The sequence below is a fragment of the Sebastes fasciatus genome, chromosome 2 (assembly GCF_043250625.1).
Source record: "Sebastes fasciatus isolate fSebFas1 chromosome 2, fSebFas1.pri, whole genome shotgun sequence".
Taxonomy (NCBI): Eukaryota; Metazoa; Chordata; class Actinopteri; order Perciformes; family Sebastidae; genus Sebastes; species Sebastes fasciatus.
Genome location: NC_133796.1, coordinates 25,962,708 through 25,979,804, shown reverse-complemented (window position 1 = coordinate 25,979,804; position 17,097 = coordinate 25,962,708). Strand labels below are relative to the sequence as shown.

Genomic DNA, 17,097 nt, shown 5'->3' with positions numbered 1-17,097 from the left:
GTAGGCTAGTACTGTAAAACCTGACGGAGAAGAGAACGGAGTGCCGGCATCCTCTTGGACCCTGAAGGATGGGGAAGTAAGTGTGCATGTCCCGTATGAACACATGCATGTTTGTAGAAGTCTGAAATCCAAGTCAGTATGTCGACAGCAATGTTTTTCAACTTTTACCCATGTGTGTCTTTTGACAATGAGCTTACCAACTCTTTGTTCTTGACACCAAAGTAAACAGGCTCATCTGTAGTGTAGCCAGTGGAGAAGTCATAGTCTTTGTGTGTTTCACTCTATGTAAACTTGCACCTGTGTTACCACTTGAGTTCAAGACACGAAAGAATTGATCGTGCAGCTACTTGACTGAACAGGTTGTGTGTCATATTGATTAACTGCTTTACAACCGCGGAGAAAGAACAGGCTGCAGCAGTAACAACGACAAACAGATGCAGACAAATACATGCTTCTCTAGTGGCTATCATGCATGTTTTGCTTTCATGTCTCAGTTTTACATAGCATTAAGAGCATGGCAAAAAGAAACTGCATGTGGTCAGTATCCGTCCATGTCAGTAAGGTAAGAGCATGTTCTGAATCTTCCTACAGACAGACACAGGTCAGAGGAAACCGGGCAGTAAGTATGTTTACTATGGCAACTTTATAAAATGGATCACGTAATGAAATACATAATTATATCATCAAATAAAGAAACATGATAAATATTCTGAAGTTGTGCTAAGTTACATTATATTTTTGGGATGGTTTCTGCTCTATTTTGCAAGGGCACCTTCTCTGCATCCTGTGCTTATAGTGCCGCTCAAGACCATTGTGATTGATTTAAAGAAATACAAACAAGGCAGAGCTTTTTTCCCCCCTATACCAGAATGATAATGTGTGGAGACACCTTTCTTTTGCGCTCACACAGCACTGTGGAGATAACAGGTCTCTGGCCATGCGAGACTACAGTAAGTGACGAGTTACTGTCAAACAGATCAATATGTATAATGATAACAATGTTTTTTTCCAAACGACAAGAAATCAGTACATGGACACACAATTCCCCGTTTGAGCAAATAATGAAACTGTCATTTCAGACGCTGGTCCTGCATTTGCATGGTGACATCTTGAGTTGTGTGTTCAAATCAATATGTGTTGTTGGCTTTGAAAAAGCATGATTTGATCAAATACTTCAAAGAACTTTGGGATGGAAAATCATCTCTCCAAATGTGGCATGATGTTAATGTACTACATGTACTGTAAAAGCGTCTTTACCTACAGAATGAGCAGCAGAGCTATCGATCAGTTTAAAGTAACTGTCGTTGTGTGCTGTAGGTCGTCACAGACAGAGACGGTAGGGTCCATGTTGAAACCACCAAGGGACACTGCGTCTTCACCATCGAGGGGACCGAGAGGCAGGACGAGGGAATCTACTCTGTTGTGGTCCGAAACCCCGCTGGGGAGGACACCGCAGATATCAATGTGAAAGTTGTTGGTAAGCTTTAATTTGAATGAGAGCAGTCATTATCATCACTGTGTAGACGAAAGCCTTAACGCTGCCAATTACCACACACATAGTCATCAAGCTACAAATATTAGATGTGAAATGGAGTTTATTTAACCACCGTAAATCTGTTTGGACAATCAGTTCATCACCTGTACGTGTAAATATACATTTTTGTTTTTCTGAACACATGAGCCATGTTCTCCCCCCAGATGTTCCAGATCCTCCCCAGGTTCCCAGAATCCTCAGCGTGGGAGAGGACTCCTGTGTGGTGGAGTGGGATCCCCCTCTGTTTGATGGTGGACAGCCAATTATTGGTAAAAAACATATAAAAATGTTTCATTTGTTCAAATTATTTTGAACAACCTTTATTGTTCTGAGAAGCCTAGTCGATAACGACAACATTTTAATTCTCAGGCTACGTGGTGGAGAGAAAGAAGAAGAAGAGCTTTAGGTGGATGAGACTGAACTTTGACCCTTATCCTAAAACAACCTACGAAGCCAAGCGGATGATTGAAGGAATGGAGTACGAGATGCGAGTCTATGCTGTCAACGGCATCGGCATGTCTCGTCACAGTCCGGCCTCACAGCCCTTCGTGCCAGTCGGTGAGTCTTTACCAACAGGTTTATACCAGCTCCTACACTGTAGGAATAATGAATAATTTACAGACGTTTGCTCCACTGTGTATTCAGTGAAAGGAGCTGTTTATAGTTGAAACTGTTCCATAATAGAGATCATGCATTTATCAGAAGATTAAATGAAAAAGAAGATGAATTTTTGTACTCGCCCCCCTACAGTATCCTGAAGATGATGATTTATCTGGATGAGTGATGGTACACGGTGATAAAGTAGACGTGTGATGACTCCAGGGTTGTGTCATGCCTGTCTTGCTCAGTCTAAGGTTTCACTCTGGTCATGGGGCCTGGTTGATTTGTGGTCATGACAGGACGGGGTCATGATTGCTGTACGTTTGTTGTAATTCAAGTAGTCTGTGGATTGTCGGTGTAACAAAAATATACAGTAGGTTGCAAATACGACCACATGATCATATGAGGCCCTGATCCACGGGTCATTTCTGAGTTGTGTCAGTCATGAGTGTCCTTTACATCACCACATGGACCAGATGATGAGGAAATAACACACCAAAGTCAGCAGGGCCGCTGTGACTCAGGAAGAACAGGGTTGGTGATTCGATCCTCGGCTCCTCCTGTCCGTATGTTGAAGTGTCCTTGAGCAAGAAGTGCCATGTCATTGTTCCCACAAGCCATTATTCTGAAAACCCAATAACCCCATTATCCCGTACAGAAGCACATGGCTAATTACCCACCCTACTCTGGTTGGCTTACCCTGATATTCTTACCCTAAACTAATCTCACTCCTCATGCCTAAACCTAACCAATCCAACCAACGAAGGCATTCAAGGCAACGAGATGAGAAGGTCCGATGATGTTATTCTGCATAATAATTAGCCACGTGCTTCTGAGAGTGTGTATTTGCAGCAATGGGGTGTCAAAGAGCATCACTTTATTATTGCGCTCATATACAGCATAACATTGTCAGACTCTCAGTCAACAGTAAAACAAAAAGGATAAAAATTGATGCAGCACAACCAGAGCTATTATGTTTTTTATTCCATGCATTCTTCTTTGTTGTCAAATCCTGGCGCCTACAATATCCACAATGCAACTTGGCCGCCGACAGCTCGGTCGGAGATTCAGGTGTGTTTTGCTGGTAGCGGTTAATGTATCCCCGAGCCGCTAGATGCTAGCCTCAAGCAGAGATGAGGAGCTGGCTACAGAGGTCTGGTAAGCTCACTTCTTTCTAACACCATATCACCAGACCTTTTTTTTTTTCCATTTTCAACCTTGTAGTCTTCAGCCCCAACTGATGCTGACTCGAGTGACATCACTTGAGGCAAATTCTCTTCACACAGCTCCCTCTGGAGTCACAAAAGGCTTTATACAGTTTTTTTCACATATGCAGTAGTAGGCTCCTCCACAAAACCTGTAAACAGGTTTGACTTTATACATCAAAACCTGTAAACCGGTTTTGATGTATAAAGTGGAGATCGCCTCCTATGATTGCTCCACTGCCATCAGTTTTTGAGCATGCATGGGTGAATAATAGGCATTTTAGCTACTGGAAAAGTTTATGAGTGCAGTGCATGCAGTCCAAATAACTTTTCCTCTCTATAGTATTCACAGCATTGCATCCATGTAAACAGCCCTGAACAAATATTATACATGACATGATCACTTGCAAATGATTTGTCTAATGAAATTGAAATATGTGGACCCTAGCTGTGAATAAACTCACACTGGATTGTTGAAGACACTGTCAAACTAGGAGGCTTACGCTTTTCTGCAGTTGGTGCGTTGTTTCGTCAATCCATCAATCAAATCTGATCAAAGCACACTCACAGTCCTGATGAAGCAGATTAAATGTTTTAAGTGCTAAACTCTTATTAAATAATACCTAAAGATGTTTTATAAACTTTAATTGTTGCTTATTTAGCCATGAATATTAAATGATGTAGAGAAATACTTAAGATTCGAAGCCAAGTCGGCTTTAAGTCCTTTTCAATGAGGAGTTTACATCCACTATTGATCGCATACTCAGGCTCTACTGTACGTCTTTACGGAGTTGACTTTCTTGTTTATGATGCTCTTTTGTAGATTTCTCGTGTAGAGTAATATTTACTGTATGTCAAGGAAAGTATGCTATGCAGCCGGCACCAGTAAATATACAACAACACATGGACATTCTTCATGTTAGGACCGAACTTAAAAACACTTCCTTGTTTCACTTCCTTCCATATGAATTGCTGAACAATGAAGAGATGTGTGTGGCGATCCAGAGGTCTGAGACCAGTCTAGTAAGATGTCCTACCTCACTATGCTGACAGTATCCTATAAAGCAGGGGATTGTCTCCTAATCTATCGTTGATTTTTTAACTAGCATCTTGTTCTCCACTTGTTGATTTAAGAGGGAACATCATTGTATCCAGATGGCCACTTGCTTGTAAGACTGCCGATTAGGAAACTATCCATGGCATCCCTCTCTATAAATAATGGCATGGAAGCACTAGGCTCTGCTAGGACCAGCTGCTTAACACAGAGGCGTTCACGCAACTGTGGAGGCTCCAGAGGAAGCATTGTTGTCAAGACTATATGTGTGAGCGAGAGCGAACGAGAGCATAGGTTAGAGCCAGGCATCTGGCAGAAGAGGCGAACACGTACTTTACAACCACCAGCTTCAATCAGCGGCAGGACTGCTACACACTGAGAGAGGATGACAAAGCCTAAACTTCCAAAGACGGCTGAGAAGAAGCCAGTGGAAGAAGAGAAACCTGCTCCAGTGGAGGCACCAGCAGAGGTTGAAGCCAGCAAGCCCGAGAAACCTCCACCTCCTGTGGTAGAACAGGAACCAGAAGCCAGTAGTGAACCACCACCAGAAGCCCCTGCAGAGGCAGCTCCCAGTGGGGAAGAGGGAGCTCCAGCTGAGGATGGGACGCCACCAGCAGAGGATGTCCCGTCAACAGAAAATGGTCTCCCAGCAGAGGAGAGCACCGAGGTGACCCCCACGGAGCCCGTTCCTGCTGCTGAACCAGAGCCAGAGCCGGAACCTGTTGGTAGTAGGACTTATTCATTTTGAGACGTTGCATTATCGTAGGTTTTTAGAAATAGGAAACTTCATTTTGTTTATGCGTGTATGACAGTAATGGGAAAATTGGCTGCATATTCCAACCTCTCATTTTTCAGTGGTGTACATGTTTGAAAGTGTTAAGCACGGTAAAGTCATCTCGCCGTTGATGATGATATTTTTGCGCTGCACTCTGCACCTTTTGTCCGGACCACCTTGAGACACTTTTGAAACAACCCCTGCTGCTGTGACTTTGTACACAAAAGAATACCCTTGACATCTGACAGGCATTCCCATTCTTTGCTTGCACTGAATACTTAACCTGTGACCTGTGACGTAGAGTCCTTAGTGACGACAAGGCCACAACTAAAATTCATCACCTTTCAGTCAGTCCTCATGTTGTCAACAAGTTGTTGCAACAACAATATATGGTGGACTAAATGTTACCTCGTAGAGATGAAGAGATGTTCTTCTCTGTTGCCATTTCACTTGTACACTTCATCATGCACAAGTAGTCATAATATGTGTTTGTTACGTACCCAAAAATGATCATACATCATCCAGTGATAGTAGCTGATATTGTATATTTGAGATGTCATGGCAGTGATACACAACATTGTATGAATCTACTTGCTGGTGGAGGTCACTGCTCCAGCTGCTAAATGTTTAATATAATGAATCAGTAGTGACATTTTCAATGTGTCATCAAGAATTACTCTTTACAATTTAAAACTACTAAATTAGTTTATCTTCAGTCTCAAACAAAAAAATAAATAAATGGGCATTTTGTAATCTATGACCATTATTTACCTCTATTAGCAGTCAATTATGCGTCTTTTCTCCCACTCCGTTATAAGATAAGATAAGATAAGATAAGATAAGATAAGATAGGATATTCCTTTATTAGTCCCACAGTGGGGAGATTTGCAGTGTACAGCAGCAAAGGGGATAGTGCAAAAAACAAGATGCATCAGCTAACACAGTAAAAAAAGAGCTAAACAAAGTGTAACAAAATATGAACCATTTAAATAGAAGGAAGTTTAAAAATAGGAGCAGTATATACAGTATTGACAATAAACAGACTATTAACAAAATTGCACAAGTGGAAAATGATATTGCACAGTGAGAATGAAATGAAATTCCACCTGAAAATATCAGGTTATTGTCATATATATATAATTCCTCCTGACGTACAGTTTTACAATAGACACAAGTAAATGGATGGACTGCATTTATATAGCACTTTGAGTGGTCGCTAAGACTAGAAAAGCAACACAACACAAGCCAGTATTCAGCCATTCACACATTGACAACGTTTACATGCACAAAATATTTCATTTTTTTTGCCCTTATTCTGAAAAGACTATATTTCTACTAAGTTGTTTACATGGCTAATGAAAATGAATATTCCACTAATATTCCCGTTTACATTCAGCCGTGCATACTCCGATTAACGTAACCGGTGGCGGACACGTTGGACCGTGCAAACACACCCTTCCTCTTTCATTCCTTCAACCACCTTCTTAAAAAGGTCAGCATTACGATATTTGTGCATATCCAAAATCTAGGGCTGTCAAAGTTAACGTGATAATAACGCGTTAATGCCATGTCATACTAGCTTGTTGGGAAGGAGGCCAAATAACGCTCCAAACTTACGCTAAATTTTGGCTAGGAAAAACAGGCATGGCCATTTTCAAAGGGGTTCCTTGACCTCAGACCTCAAGATATGTGAATGAAAATGGGTTCTATGGGTACCCACGAGTCTCCCCTTTACAGACATGCCCACTTTATGATAATCACATGCAGTTTGGGGCAAGTCATAGTCAAGTCAGCACACTGACACACTGACAGCTGTTGTTGCCTGTTGGGCTGCAGTTTGTCATGTTATGATTTGAGCATATTTCTTATGCTGAATGCAGTACCTGTGAGGGTTTCTGGACAATATATGTCATTGTTTTGTGTTGTTAATTGATTTCTAATAATAAATATATACATAGATTTGCATAAAGCAGCTTATTTGCCCACTCCCATGTTGATGAGAGTATTAAATACTTGACAAATCTCCCTTTAAGGTACATTTTGAACAGATAAAAAATGTGTGATTCATTTGCGACTAATCACGATTAGTCACGGATAATCTTGCAATTGACAGCCCTACCCAAACCCTGTTGATATCCAAGTCTTTCATAATGTTTAAAAGTAGGTATGTTTCTCCTTACGACCAGAAATGTGGGCTTTTCTTTTGGGCATGCATCTCTGCAAACTGTCGGCTAGTTGGTTTGTGTACAACGCACAGAGTGTGTCGCAAACTGCTGTGAAAACCCCAATTGAGAAGCATATTCCGAATGCGCTGTATATATGTCCAAAGAATGCTCCAAAAAACAGAATAATATCGGCATATCCCACATGTCTGAATCGGAAAATGCTCGATTCGGGAATAAACGGAATGACCCTTATCAAATTTTGAATAATAGAGGAATACTAGTGTGCATCTAAACATAGTCATTCATATGGTGACAGAGGATACCATACAAGGTGCCATCAGTATCTTGCCCAAGGATACTTTGATATGTAGACTGCAGGGGCCAGGGATCGAAGATTAGTGGAGGACCGCTCTACCTCCTGATCCATAGTAAGATTATAAATGACAGTAGAGATCCTAAATCTCAATACTAGACACTGCAATCATAACATTTCTTTCTTCATTTGTTTTTTTACTTGAAAACAAGGCCTTTTTAGTCTCTGCAGCTAAAACCTGTTGTCACACTGGTTGTTTGCTTTTGGCACTTCTGTGGTGAAAGCACTGCGTGGGAAGTAGCTGATAAAACAAAGTCCTTTAATACAAACTTAAATCATGTCATTTCATCCCTGTGGGACAGAGAGTACAGCAGCCACTTAGACTTCAGCCCTGCTGTGAACTCCAGGTCAGTCAGACTGCTCATCTTTCCCGGGATGACGTTTGCCGGCTTACAGGCTGTTTTGATAACTGATAACACAACCACAAATATCTGATATTGAAATTGATACTGTCTTTGCTGGTATATGAATAAGGACTATTGCCAGGATCAAGCCGTCTGTTATGTGATCATTTACATCACTCTTAGTCAATTAAATCCATCCATCCATTTTCTTGCTCTTATCATTGTGTGGTAGTATTCCTGTTGCCCAAAGGTAAGTAAGTTCAATTGGAAGTAAGAAGTACGTGTTCATGCTGCTCATTCTACCTTAAAACAACTTGATGCAGTTTTTGTTACTTTACATAATTTGATAATTCCCGATCAGGTTCGTCCACTTGTTCATTTATTTCAGTAATGCTCTTAACTGACTAACGGAGCCATTTATCTGCCCTCTGCCTCTCTCTCAGCCCCCACAAGTGAGCCCACCGGACTCAGCATTGACGACATCAGTGATACTTCCATCTCGCTGAAGTGGCGGCCGCCTGAGAGGATCGGCTCAGCTGAACTCGAGGGTTATGGGGTTGAGTACTGCAAGGAGGGCAGTAAGTGCTGGAGCCAACCGCCCGCATGCTTTTGATAAGGAGCGATTTTTATAGCATAATATACAGTCGAAGATTATATACACCAATCAGTTTAATCAAAGTGAAGAGCATGAACTGTGCTCTCCAAATGTCTAAACAGGACAGTCAGATTACCAAAAACTAGTGTCAGTTAGGGGAAGGAGGGGAAAATCTCTAGCCGAATGGTTAAGGTGTATACCATACAATTGCAACATCCCCTGTTGCCTAATGTCATCCCCCTCTCTCTCACTTTGTTTCCTGTCTGCCTCTATAACAGCTATCTAATAAAGGCAAAAAAAATACAACTAAAGCAATCTTTAAAAAAAGAAAACCTTAAAAACAGACAGTGGTTCATTGAAATACAGCATTTGGCCAAAATATGTATGCCACTATGATTCAATTTACAATGCAGTGATTTTAACTGGTCAATTAATGTTGTTTTACCGTCACATGACGTAAGCAACAAGCTAAAAGGAGCAAGTCTTTCAATGAATCTGAAACCTCACAGTCTTTCAGCTAAGAGAAACCAGTCAGGACAAAATAAATGCAACAAGCATGAAAGTTTAGTGTTCTCATGTTTTTTTCAACGTGTCAGTTTAGACGAATGCATGAGCCACACTGAGAAATGAGAATCAAATCAAGGGCCGGACATATGTAGTTTTTTGACATGCTTTTATTTAATCAATCAATCAATGAATAAATAAATAAATGAATGAATAAAATAAAATTTTGAGTATATTGTTGCGTGTCCCATATAGCCATCACACATACAATTTAGTCCACATAAAGCCCTAAAAAAGTCAACAAAAAGTTGCTTAGCATGTAGTCAAGCAAAATAATACATTCTTATTACATTTTTAAAAGTAGGCTACCAAACAGCCAACTCACAGCGACCTGTTTCACAGGCCTGAATGTGACAACTCAGTGGTTGCGTGGGGCAATTAATTAAACAAAATACGTCCTGATGAAAAATAATGAATCTTTAATTTTGTTCTTGCCCATATGTCTACAAGTCTCATATAGCCTGTTTCACAAGCCTGAATATGACAACTCAGCGGCTGTGTGGGGCCTTTAATAATAAAAAAAAGATCTTTGATGATGTAGGATGGGCCAAAATGTGTTGATAACGTAATCTGATATGGGGTCGGTGGGCCTTGAGTTTGACACGTGTTCTAGGCCGTCAGCATGGTGACTATATTATCACATTAACCTTTGTAATGACTGAAGTTATAGTTATATGTGAATGTTATTTGCTGTCACAAACTGTGTGTTTCCTGGTCACAGCGGATGAATGGATACCCGCCCTTCAGGGTCTGACTGACCGGACATCATTGGTCATCAAAAATCTCACCACCGGAGACAAGCTGCAGTTCCGTGTGCGGGCCTACAACATGGCGGGACCCAGCGCTCCCTGCTGTCTGGCTCAGCCCGTCACCATCAGAGAGATAATGCGTGAGTATTTATATATAGATTGAAAGCTTTCTGCTCCTTCAGTTTGGACCAATACATGTCATATAGCCAAACATTTCACCTAAACTCACCCTTCTTTCACAGAACGCCCTAAAATTTGGCTCCCCAGATATCTCCGCCAGACCCTCATTAAGAAAGTTGGAGAAAATGTCAACGTTGTGATTCAGTTCCAGGTGCAGTATACTGTATACCTTTACTAAATCATAATTCAAACACTAAGATGCTTTACTTATGTCTTTATACAGTGTAAACAGCAGAGTGAAACATGAACGATGCTCAAAGACTGAGTTGCTATTCACATACGAAACAAAATTAACCAGTAACTCCGGTATGTCTGCGAGATGCAGAAAAATAATGATCTTTTCTTTCTTCTGCTATCTGCTACAAAATATATTAAATATATTAACTGAAATGATGTGGATGCATATATAATGTTTCGATGCATGTCATTCTTCTGGCTTTTTATGTATACGTGCTGCCAAGAACATGTCTTGTTGTGTTTTTGATATATGACTTCAAAAACATCAAAAGAGGAACAGTACGATTGGTTGTAACCGTAGGGGTCGACAATTTGGCTAAAATTTTCTATCACGGTTAATGTAATGTTACGTTGCTCGACAAAAACTGTCTACACTCTCATTGTATATATTGTCATATCTGTATCTATATGAAAACTCAAAAGGCACCTTCATTATTGTTAGATCCTGACCAGCAGTGGGGTAAAAAATGTAAAGTTTGCTCTGAAGGTGGCGCCACAGAAAAGGCTGTTTTCCGATGTGGTGTAGTGACTACAGACACTTTTCCACGACAATGTTTCCTCGAAAAATTATCTGTATTTTGTGACCGGACGCATTCCTGAAATGAAACCCTTTCTTTGTCTTTTCTGGGAAACAGGGAAAGCCCAGGCCAAAGGTCACATGGAGCAAAGACGGGGAGCCTCTGAGCCCCATGTTCGCTAGTGTGAGGAACAGCGATGTGGATACGATCCTCTTCATCCGCAAGACGGAGAGAAAACACTCAGGGAAGTACGATCTCCAAGTCCAGATTGAGAACATTGAAGACACAGCCAGTATCACACTGCAGGTTGTTGGTAAGCAGGACTGAACACATTGAGAGCTGGCTGTTGGTATTAACTAGGGAATTATTATTAGGAATAAATACTCTCTGCAGTGGGCGGTTACTCACAATTCATATTTCTCCTTTGTAGATCTCCCAGGGCCCCCGAAGGCACTGAAGATCATGGAAGTCTGGGGCTTCAATGTGGCACTCGAGTGGAAGCCGCCGAAGGACGACGGTAACTGTGAAATAACCGGTTACAACATTCAGAAAGCTGACAAGAAGACCATGGTGAGACTCTACACCCTCGGGTGCTAGCAGCAAAGCTTACATCTGTTTTTAGATTACATTCAAATGAAGATGAATACAAGCGTCATATGTTGATGGTAGGCAATTGTTATGCTAATTAAATCACTTTACAGCAATTAGGCAGAAGAAACCGTTTTACGGATTTATGTTCATATGATATTAGAGATCTTTGGACCTGAGCTGAACAGGGTGGTTTCAAAACCTACTCGAACCAAATTTAGATGAATAGATTTTTTTTTTAAATCCAAATGTTGATGTTAGCATGTTGCGCCACCAAATAATGAGCAGCTGCAGTTGAAATGAGTAGCAATAAATTACATTTTCCCTTAACGTGTTGCCTCAAAAAGCACAATGTCCACTATAATATTAGACATATTGACACTACTCAACCCAATTCATTTGAAAGTATTTTGATCCTAGCCTAATTCCAGCGTCAAGTCAGGTCACGGTTACTTGGAACTGAGTGGACATTTGTAGCACATTCGCAAACGTCCCTTTCTGTTGACATGAATGAGTGTGCCTGTACATGTGTGAGGCTGAATGCTGCATGGACACAGAAGGATATTTTAGCCTCCCTTGTGACACATAAACTGTAATCAGCCAATGCTGAGCACACAGTCTCCTCTGTGGGCCAGGAGCGATGCATTATGGGCCTGTTGGCAGGACCTCCAACTGGCACCGTCCTCCACCTCGAGCTGCCAGCAACGATGTCGGCCAGGAATGTCCTAATCTTATCCTCGTAGCCTTGACCTGGTGCGGATTGTCCGTACGGTGACGCGAGGCCCTTGTTCTCCTGCCCGGCTCGGCTGACAGTTCATGTTTCACTGTAGTCATTATTAGATCAAATTAATTTCACTTGCATCTCTTTATAGAAAGCTCAGGGATGCTGATTATCATGTTACCAATAACAATGCACTGTGTACCTGTTACATGCCAGAGATAACAGCTGATGCTGTTAAAATCTGCCCCATATCCTGTTTCATTCTTGTACCTAAACAGATACATTTAAACTGTGAGCAATTACACAACTCTTTAGTTTGAGGTACATTATGAAGGAATTTTGAAATCAAATCAGTGATGTCTCCAGAATATTATGTATGATGTTGTTTGCTTTATTTTAATCGGCAAATTTGATTAGTCTCGGTGAATAAACAGCGGATTCAATTTAAACTGTGTCAATGAATGTAAGTCTTTATGACTGAAATAAGGAAATCTGATTTGATTAACCTTATTCTGCCTTTATATTATTACTAAGTTGTTTTATATATATATAAGAGAGAGAAATAAATAAATGAGCTCCCTATTTACAGCTCCCCACTCAGCTCACCATCAACCTTACCCCATTTCTCACTACATACTGTATTTACACAAATATTTCATTTATAGTGCTTGGCGTACAAGCCAGGTAAAGTGTACAATTTCACAGTTAATACATTTTATATTTACATCATCAGGTCCAGCTTTCAGGGAAGTTAATCCAGCCCTCCAACTAGATACAGAAAGTGTTGTAAAATGTAGTTGTAAACATGTATGTAGGACTAATACACATAGAGACGGTGTTGTAAAGGGCTGCTGACCGCTCATGTGCTGTACTGTAGCTGTTACTCCAATCATTTATTCACATTTTCCATTACCTACCTGTACAACATAAACTCTACTGTATATTGAATTGAAAAAAAAAAGATTCTGAAACATGTGTTTGTGATTCCTATGAAGGAGTGGTTTACAGTCTACGAGCAATACAGGCGAACCAATTGCGTCGCATCCGACCTCATCATGGGGAATGAATACGTCTTCCGAGTCTTTGCTACCAACATGGTTGGCCTCAGCGAAGAGCCCTGCAACACAACAGACAGCGCTTTCATCCAGAAAACAGGTGGGCTCCGAACGCACATATGTAATTATTACAAAGCAGTTATGGTTCTGATTTTATGTCCTGAAGAAAACAATCCCTTGTCTGTCTACTCAGGTATCGAGTACAAGCCGCCCACCTACAAGGACCTCGACTTCTCACAGGCTCCCAAGTTCACACATCCGTTGGTGAACCGGTCTATCATAGCAGGATACAGCACGACCCTCAGCTGCTCAGTCAGAGGCATGCCAAAGGTCAGTAGGGTCATCACATAATATGCAACAGATGTTTGTGATCAAATTCAATCACAGATTTAATCACGACCAAAAAACAAAAATGTTATCAAATGAATGCAGTTTTTGTAATAGTCGCATAATTGTATTGTAATGAAAATTAAAGGGAGAAATTTTAAATCAAATTTTGACAAAACAATCCCTACTCAAAGTCATTTTTCTAGCTTTTTCCAGAGCTTTCAACCATATCACAGTAGATGTTATGATTTCATTTAGAGCGCTTTTAGGACTGTTCGTCTCTGTTTGCTTAAAAGTTAAACACGAAAATTTACTCCTGACCTGGAAAATAGCAAAACAATCCAAATTCAAGGTCCACTTAACAACTTTTTCCGGAGTTATTAACCGTACAGTTGAGAAACAACAATGAACTGTCATGCTTAAATATTTGTATTACTCAAAAATACAGAATAACTGAGTAAAATGCAACAATAAAGAATAAAAGCAAAGGCAAAATACTCCTAAACCAACAGAAACCTATACTTATAACCCTCTGAGACACACACATACACACACACACACACATACACACACACCTCTTTATGCAGACATTTGTGGATTAGTAGCAAGTAATAAACACCCTATCCTCAATGAAACAGTATCCACAAGATAAACCGAGTGATTATTGTTGTTACTACTGGACTAGCACTATATTATGGTGTAATTGTGCAGTTGTAAGAGTATTGCAGATTGTGAAAAGTATCACCTGACATATTGTAACACATTGTCCTACCTTGTTAGCCCAAAGTGACCTGGTTTAAAAACAAGATGGACATCTCAAATGAAGCCAAGTACCGGATGCTCAGTAAACAAGGTGTTCTGACGCTGGAGATCCGTAAGCCCTGTACATTCGATGGAGGAGTGTATATGTGCAAAGCAGTCAACGACAGCGGAGAAGACATAGTGGAGTGTAAAGTGGAGGTCCGCCGTAAGTATCCTGCTGGGTGGTGCAGAGACAGAAATGCATGTCCTCTTTTTCCTGACCCACTTAGAGACTTCATCTCCTTCCCCTCCTTATTATATAACAAAAGTTCATCATGTAAGTCCACATGAAATGAATGCCAGTCTTTTATAAAGAAAAACACAATTTAGTGTAAAGACAATATAAAATAGAAAAATAAATAAATAAACAAAAATAAACAGGTTAAATTAAAGCGTTTATTTTTCCTGTAGTGGGATCTCTAAAACAGATTGAATATGTGATGTAAAAATGGGTAAAGCTTTATTTTATTTTATATACTTTCCTAATTTCCAAGAAATTGTTTGTGATCATGGAAAAATAACAATATCCCTGAAAGAATTGCAGAATTTACAGTAAAACCAAAAGAAATCCCAAAAAAGTCTTAACACTGTCGAAAAATGTCATAAAAACTCATAGTATAAAAGTCGAAAAATGTCAGGAAAAAAGTCATAGTATAGTATCTCGAAAGATGCCAAAAAGTGATAATATAGTATGTGATAAAAGGTCATAGTATAGTATGTCGAAAATGTCATGAAGTCACTGTATTATGATGAAAACTTTCAAAAAACAACATGAAAATACAAAAAAAAAGTTCATAGTATTATATGTCGAAAATGTCCTTGAAAAAGGTCATTGTATAGTGTGACATAAAAAGTTATATTGTGGTATGTTAAAAATGTCACAGTATAGTATGTTGAAAAATGTCATGAAAAAAATCATAGTATAGAATGTCAAAAACTGTCATAGGAAGGTCATAGTATAGTATGTCGAACCATCTGTACATAATCTTATAGTTCTAATTTATTGTATAGTATGTCATAAAAAAGTTATGTATAGTATGTTGAAAAATGTCATGAAATAAGTCCTGGTATAGTATGTAATAAAAATGAATTGTATGATATGTCGGAAAATGTCACAGCATAGTAGGTCGACAAATATCATGAAAATAATCATAGCATAGTCTGCAAAAAAGTCATGAAAAAGTCACAGTATAGTATGTTGAAAAATGTCATTGAAAATCCATAGCATAGTATTTTGAAAATGTTGTGAAAAAAGGGTCTTACTATAAAATGCCATAAAACCTTGTCTATTATGCCAAAAAAAGTCCTGGTATAGTATGGCATAACAATGCCATGAAGCAGTCATTGGTGGAGACCAAAAACAGAGATAAGAGAGTAAAAATCACACAAGTATGCTGAATATGTAAATAGGTTTGCGAACAAGTTAGAAGACAACAAAATATTGCAGGTTTATGTCATACGATTTTAGATTTAAAAAAAAAAATCCACAAGTAGTGATATACTGTTGAAAATAGTGTTTGTATTTGCTTATGAATATTCTGCTATATCTTTTAAATGTGTGCAATTAACTCATCAAGGCCTTTGTATCTTGACTTGCGGTATGTTACTGGATTGCAGCTCAAATTCCTAGAGAAGACAAGAAGTAAAGAGGTTCAAGCTGCTGACTGAAGAGAAGATCGATTTGTCTCGTGCATGTTGATTGTTTTGTGTCACGAAAAATGTTTCACCTGCATCACAAACTGTTTAGCCCACATCATTTTTTGTTTTTGCATCACTATCCTCTTCTGAAATCTTCTTGCATCTCGTCATACTCACTGTGGTGTTAGTATCATGTGTACCACTAGATTACTGAATTCTACACCCATTTCTAAGAGTAGTGATAAATGGATAGTGGTATCCAGTAATATGCAGAACAGTCAATGAAGGTGGCAATATTTATGAAATTAGTTTATGATTTCTCATCTTGTCTCATTTATTTCAGCTGAACAAAAGAAATGTATTGGTGTGTTTGGATTTGTTGTGTGTGCTTACGGACAATATAAATGCATCAAAAACACAACAGTGAGTGATTTAATTCAGTCATATTTTGAAATGGTGGCATTTGCTACAGCGTAGAAGTCCAGAGAAGTGGACAAAACTTTTCTAAAAATGTCATAGTATTCTATGCCATGACAAAGTTAGTATACTAGGCCATAAAGAAAGTCATAGTATAGTGTGTCGAATTTCTTTTTGAAAAAAGTCATAGTATAGTATATTGAAAAATGTCTGGAAAAAAATCAATGTAAAGTATGTCATAAAAATGTCAGAGTATAGTATGTTGAAAAATGTGGGAAAAGTCATAGAATGGTATGTAAAAAAAAAAAGCTATAGTATAGTATGTCAAAAAAAAAGTCATAGTATAGTATCTCGGGAAAAAAAGTCTTAGTATATTATGCTTTAAAAAATGAAAACATACTGTATTATTTAAAAAAAGTAATTGTATAGTATGTCGAAATAAAGTCATAGTATAGTATGTCAAAAAAAGTCTTTGTATAGTAAGTCGAAAAAATAAAAGTCACAGTATAGTAAGTTGAAAGAATATAAAAGTCAGTATAGTATGTGGAAAAAACAAAACAAAAAAGTCATAGTATAGTATGTCGAAAAAAAGTAATTGTATAGTATGTAAAAAAAATTTAAAAAAGTCACAGTATAGTATGTGGAAACATTTCATGA

The 17,097-nt window shown here is 39.1% G+C and overlaps 1 protein-coding gene across 2 annotated transcripts in view; it reads left to right on the top strand.

The window, feature by feature from the left end:
• The window catches only part of mybpc3 (myosin binding protein C3), a 39,253-nt gene extending 22,809 nt beyond the window's left edge, over window positions 1-16,444 (top strand). The window contains exons 19-31 of one of the 2 annotated variants that reach the window (XM_074615942.1): window positions 5-76; window positions 1,318-1,477; window positions 1,699-1,803; window positions 1,904-2,092; window positions 8,494-8,628; window positions 9,931-10,098; window positions 10,201-10,289; window positions 11,011-11,206; window positions 11,324-11,463; window positions 13,198-13,357; window positions 13,451-13,587; window positions 14,365-14,551; window positions 16,003-16,444. In XM_074615942.1, coding sequence (XP_074472043.1) covers window positions 5-76; window positions 1,318-1,477; window positions 1,699-1,803; window positions 1,904-2,092; window positions 8,494-8,628; window positions 9,931-10,098; window positions 10,201-10,289; window positions 11,011-11,206; window positions 11,324-11,463; window positions 13,198-13,357; window positions 13,451-13,587; window positions 14,365-14,551; window positions 16,003-16,031 — 1,767 coding nt within the window. In that variant the 3' untranslated portion in view covers window positions 16,032-16,444. The remainder of the gene's footprint in view (window positions 1-4; window positions 77-1,317; window positions 1,478-1,698; window positions 1,804-1,903; window positions 2,093-8,493; window positions 8,629-9,930; window positions 10,099-10,200; window positions 10,290-11,010; window positions 11,207-11,323; window positions 11,464-13,197; window positions 13,358-13,450; window positions 13,588-14,364; window positions 14,552-16,002) is intronic. The other variant, XM_074615950.1, reaches the window with a different exon arrangement.
• The last annotated feature ends 653 nt before the right edge of the window (window positions 16,445-17,097 follow it).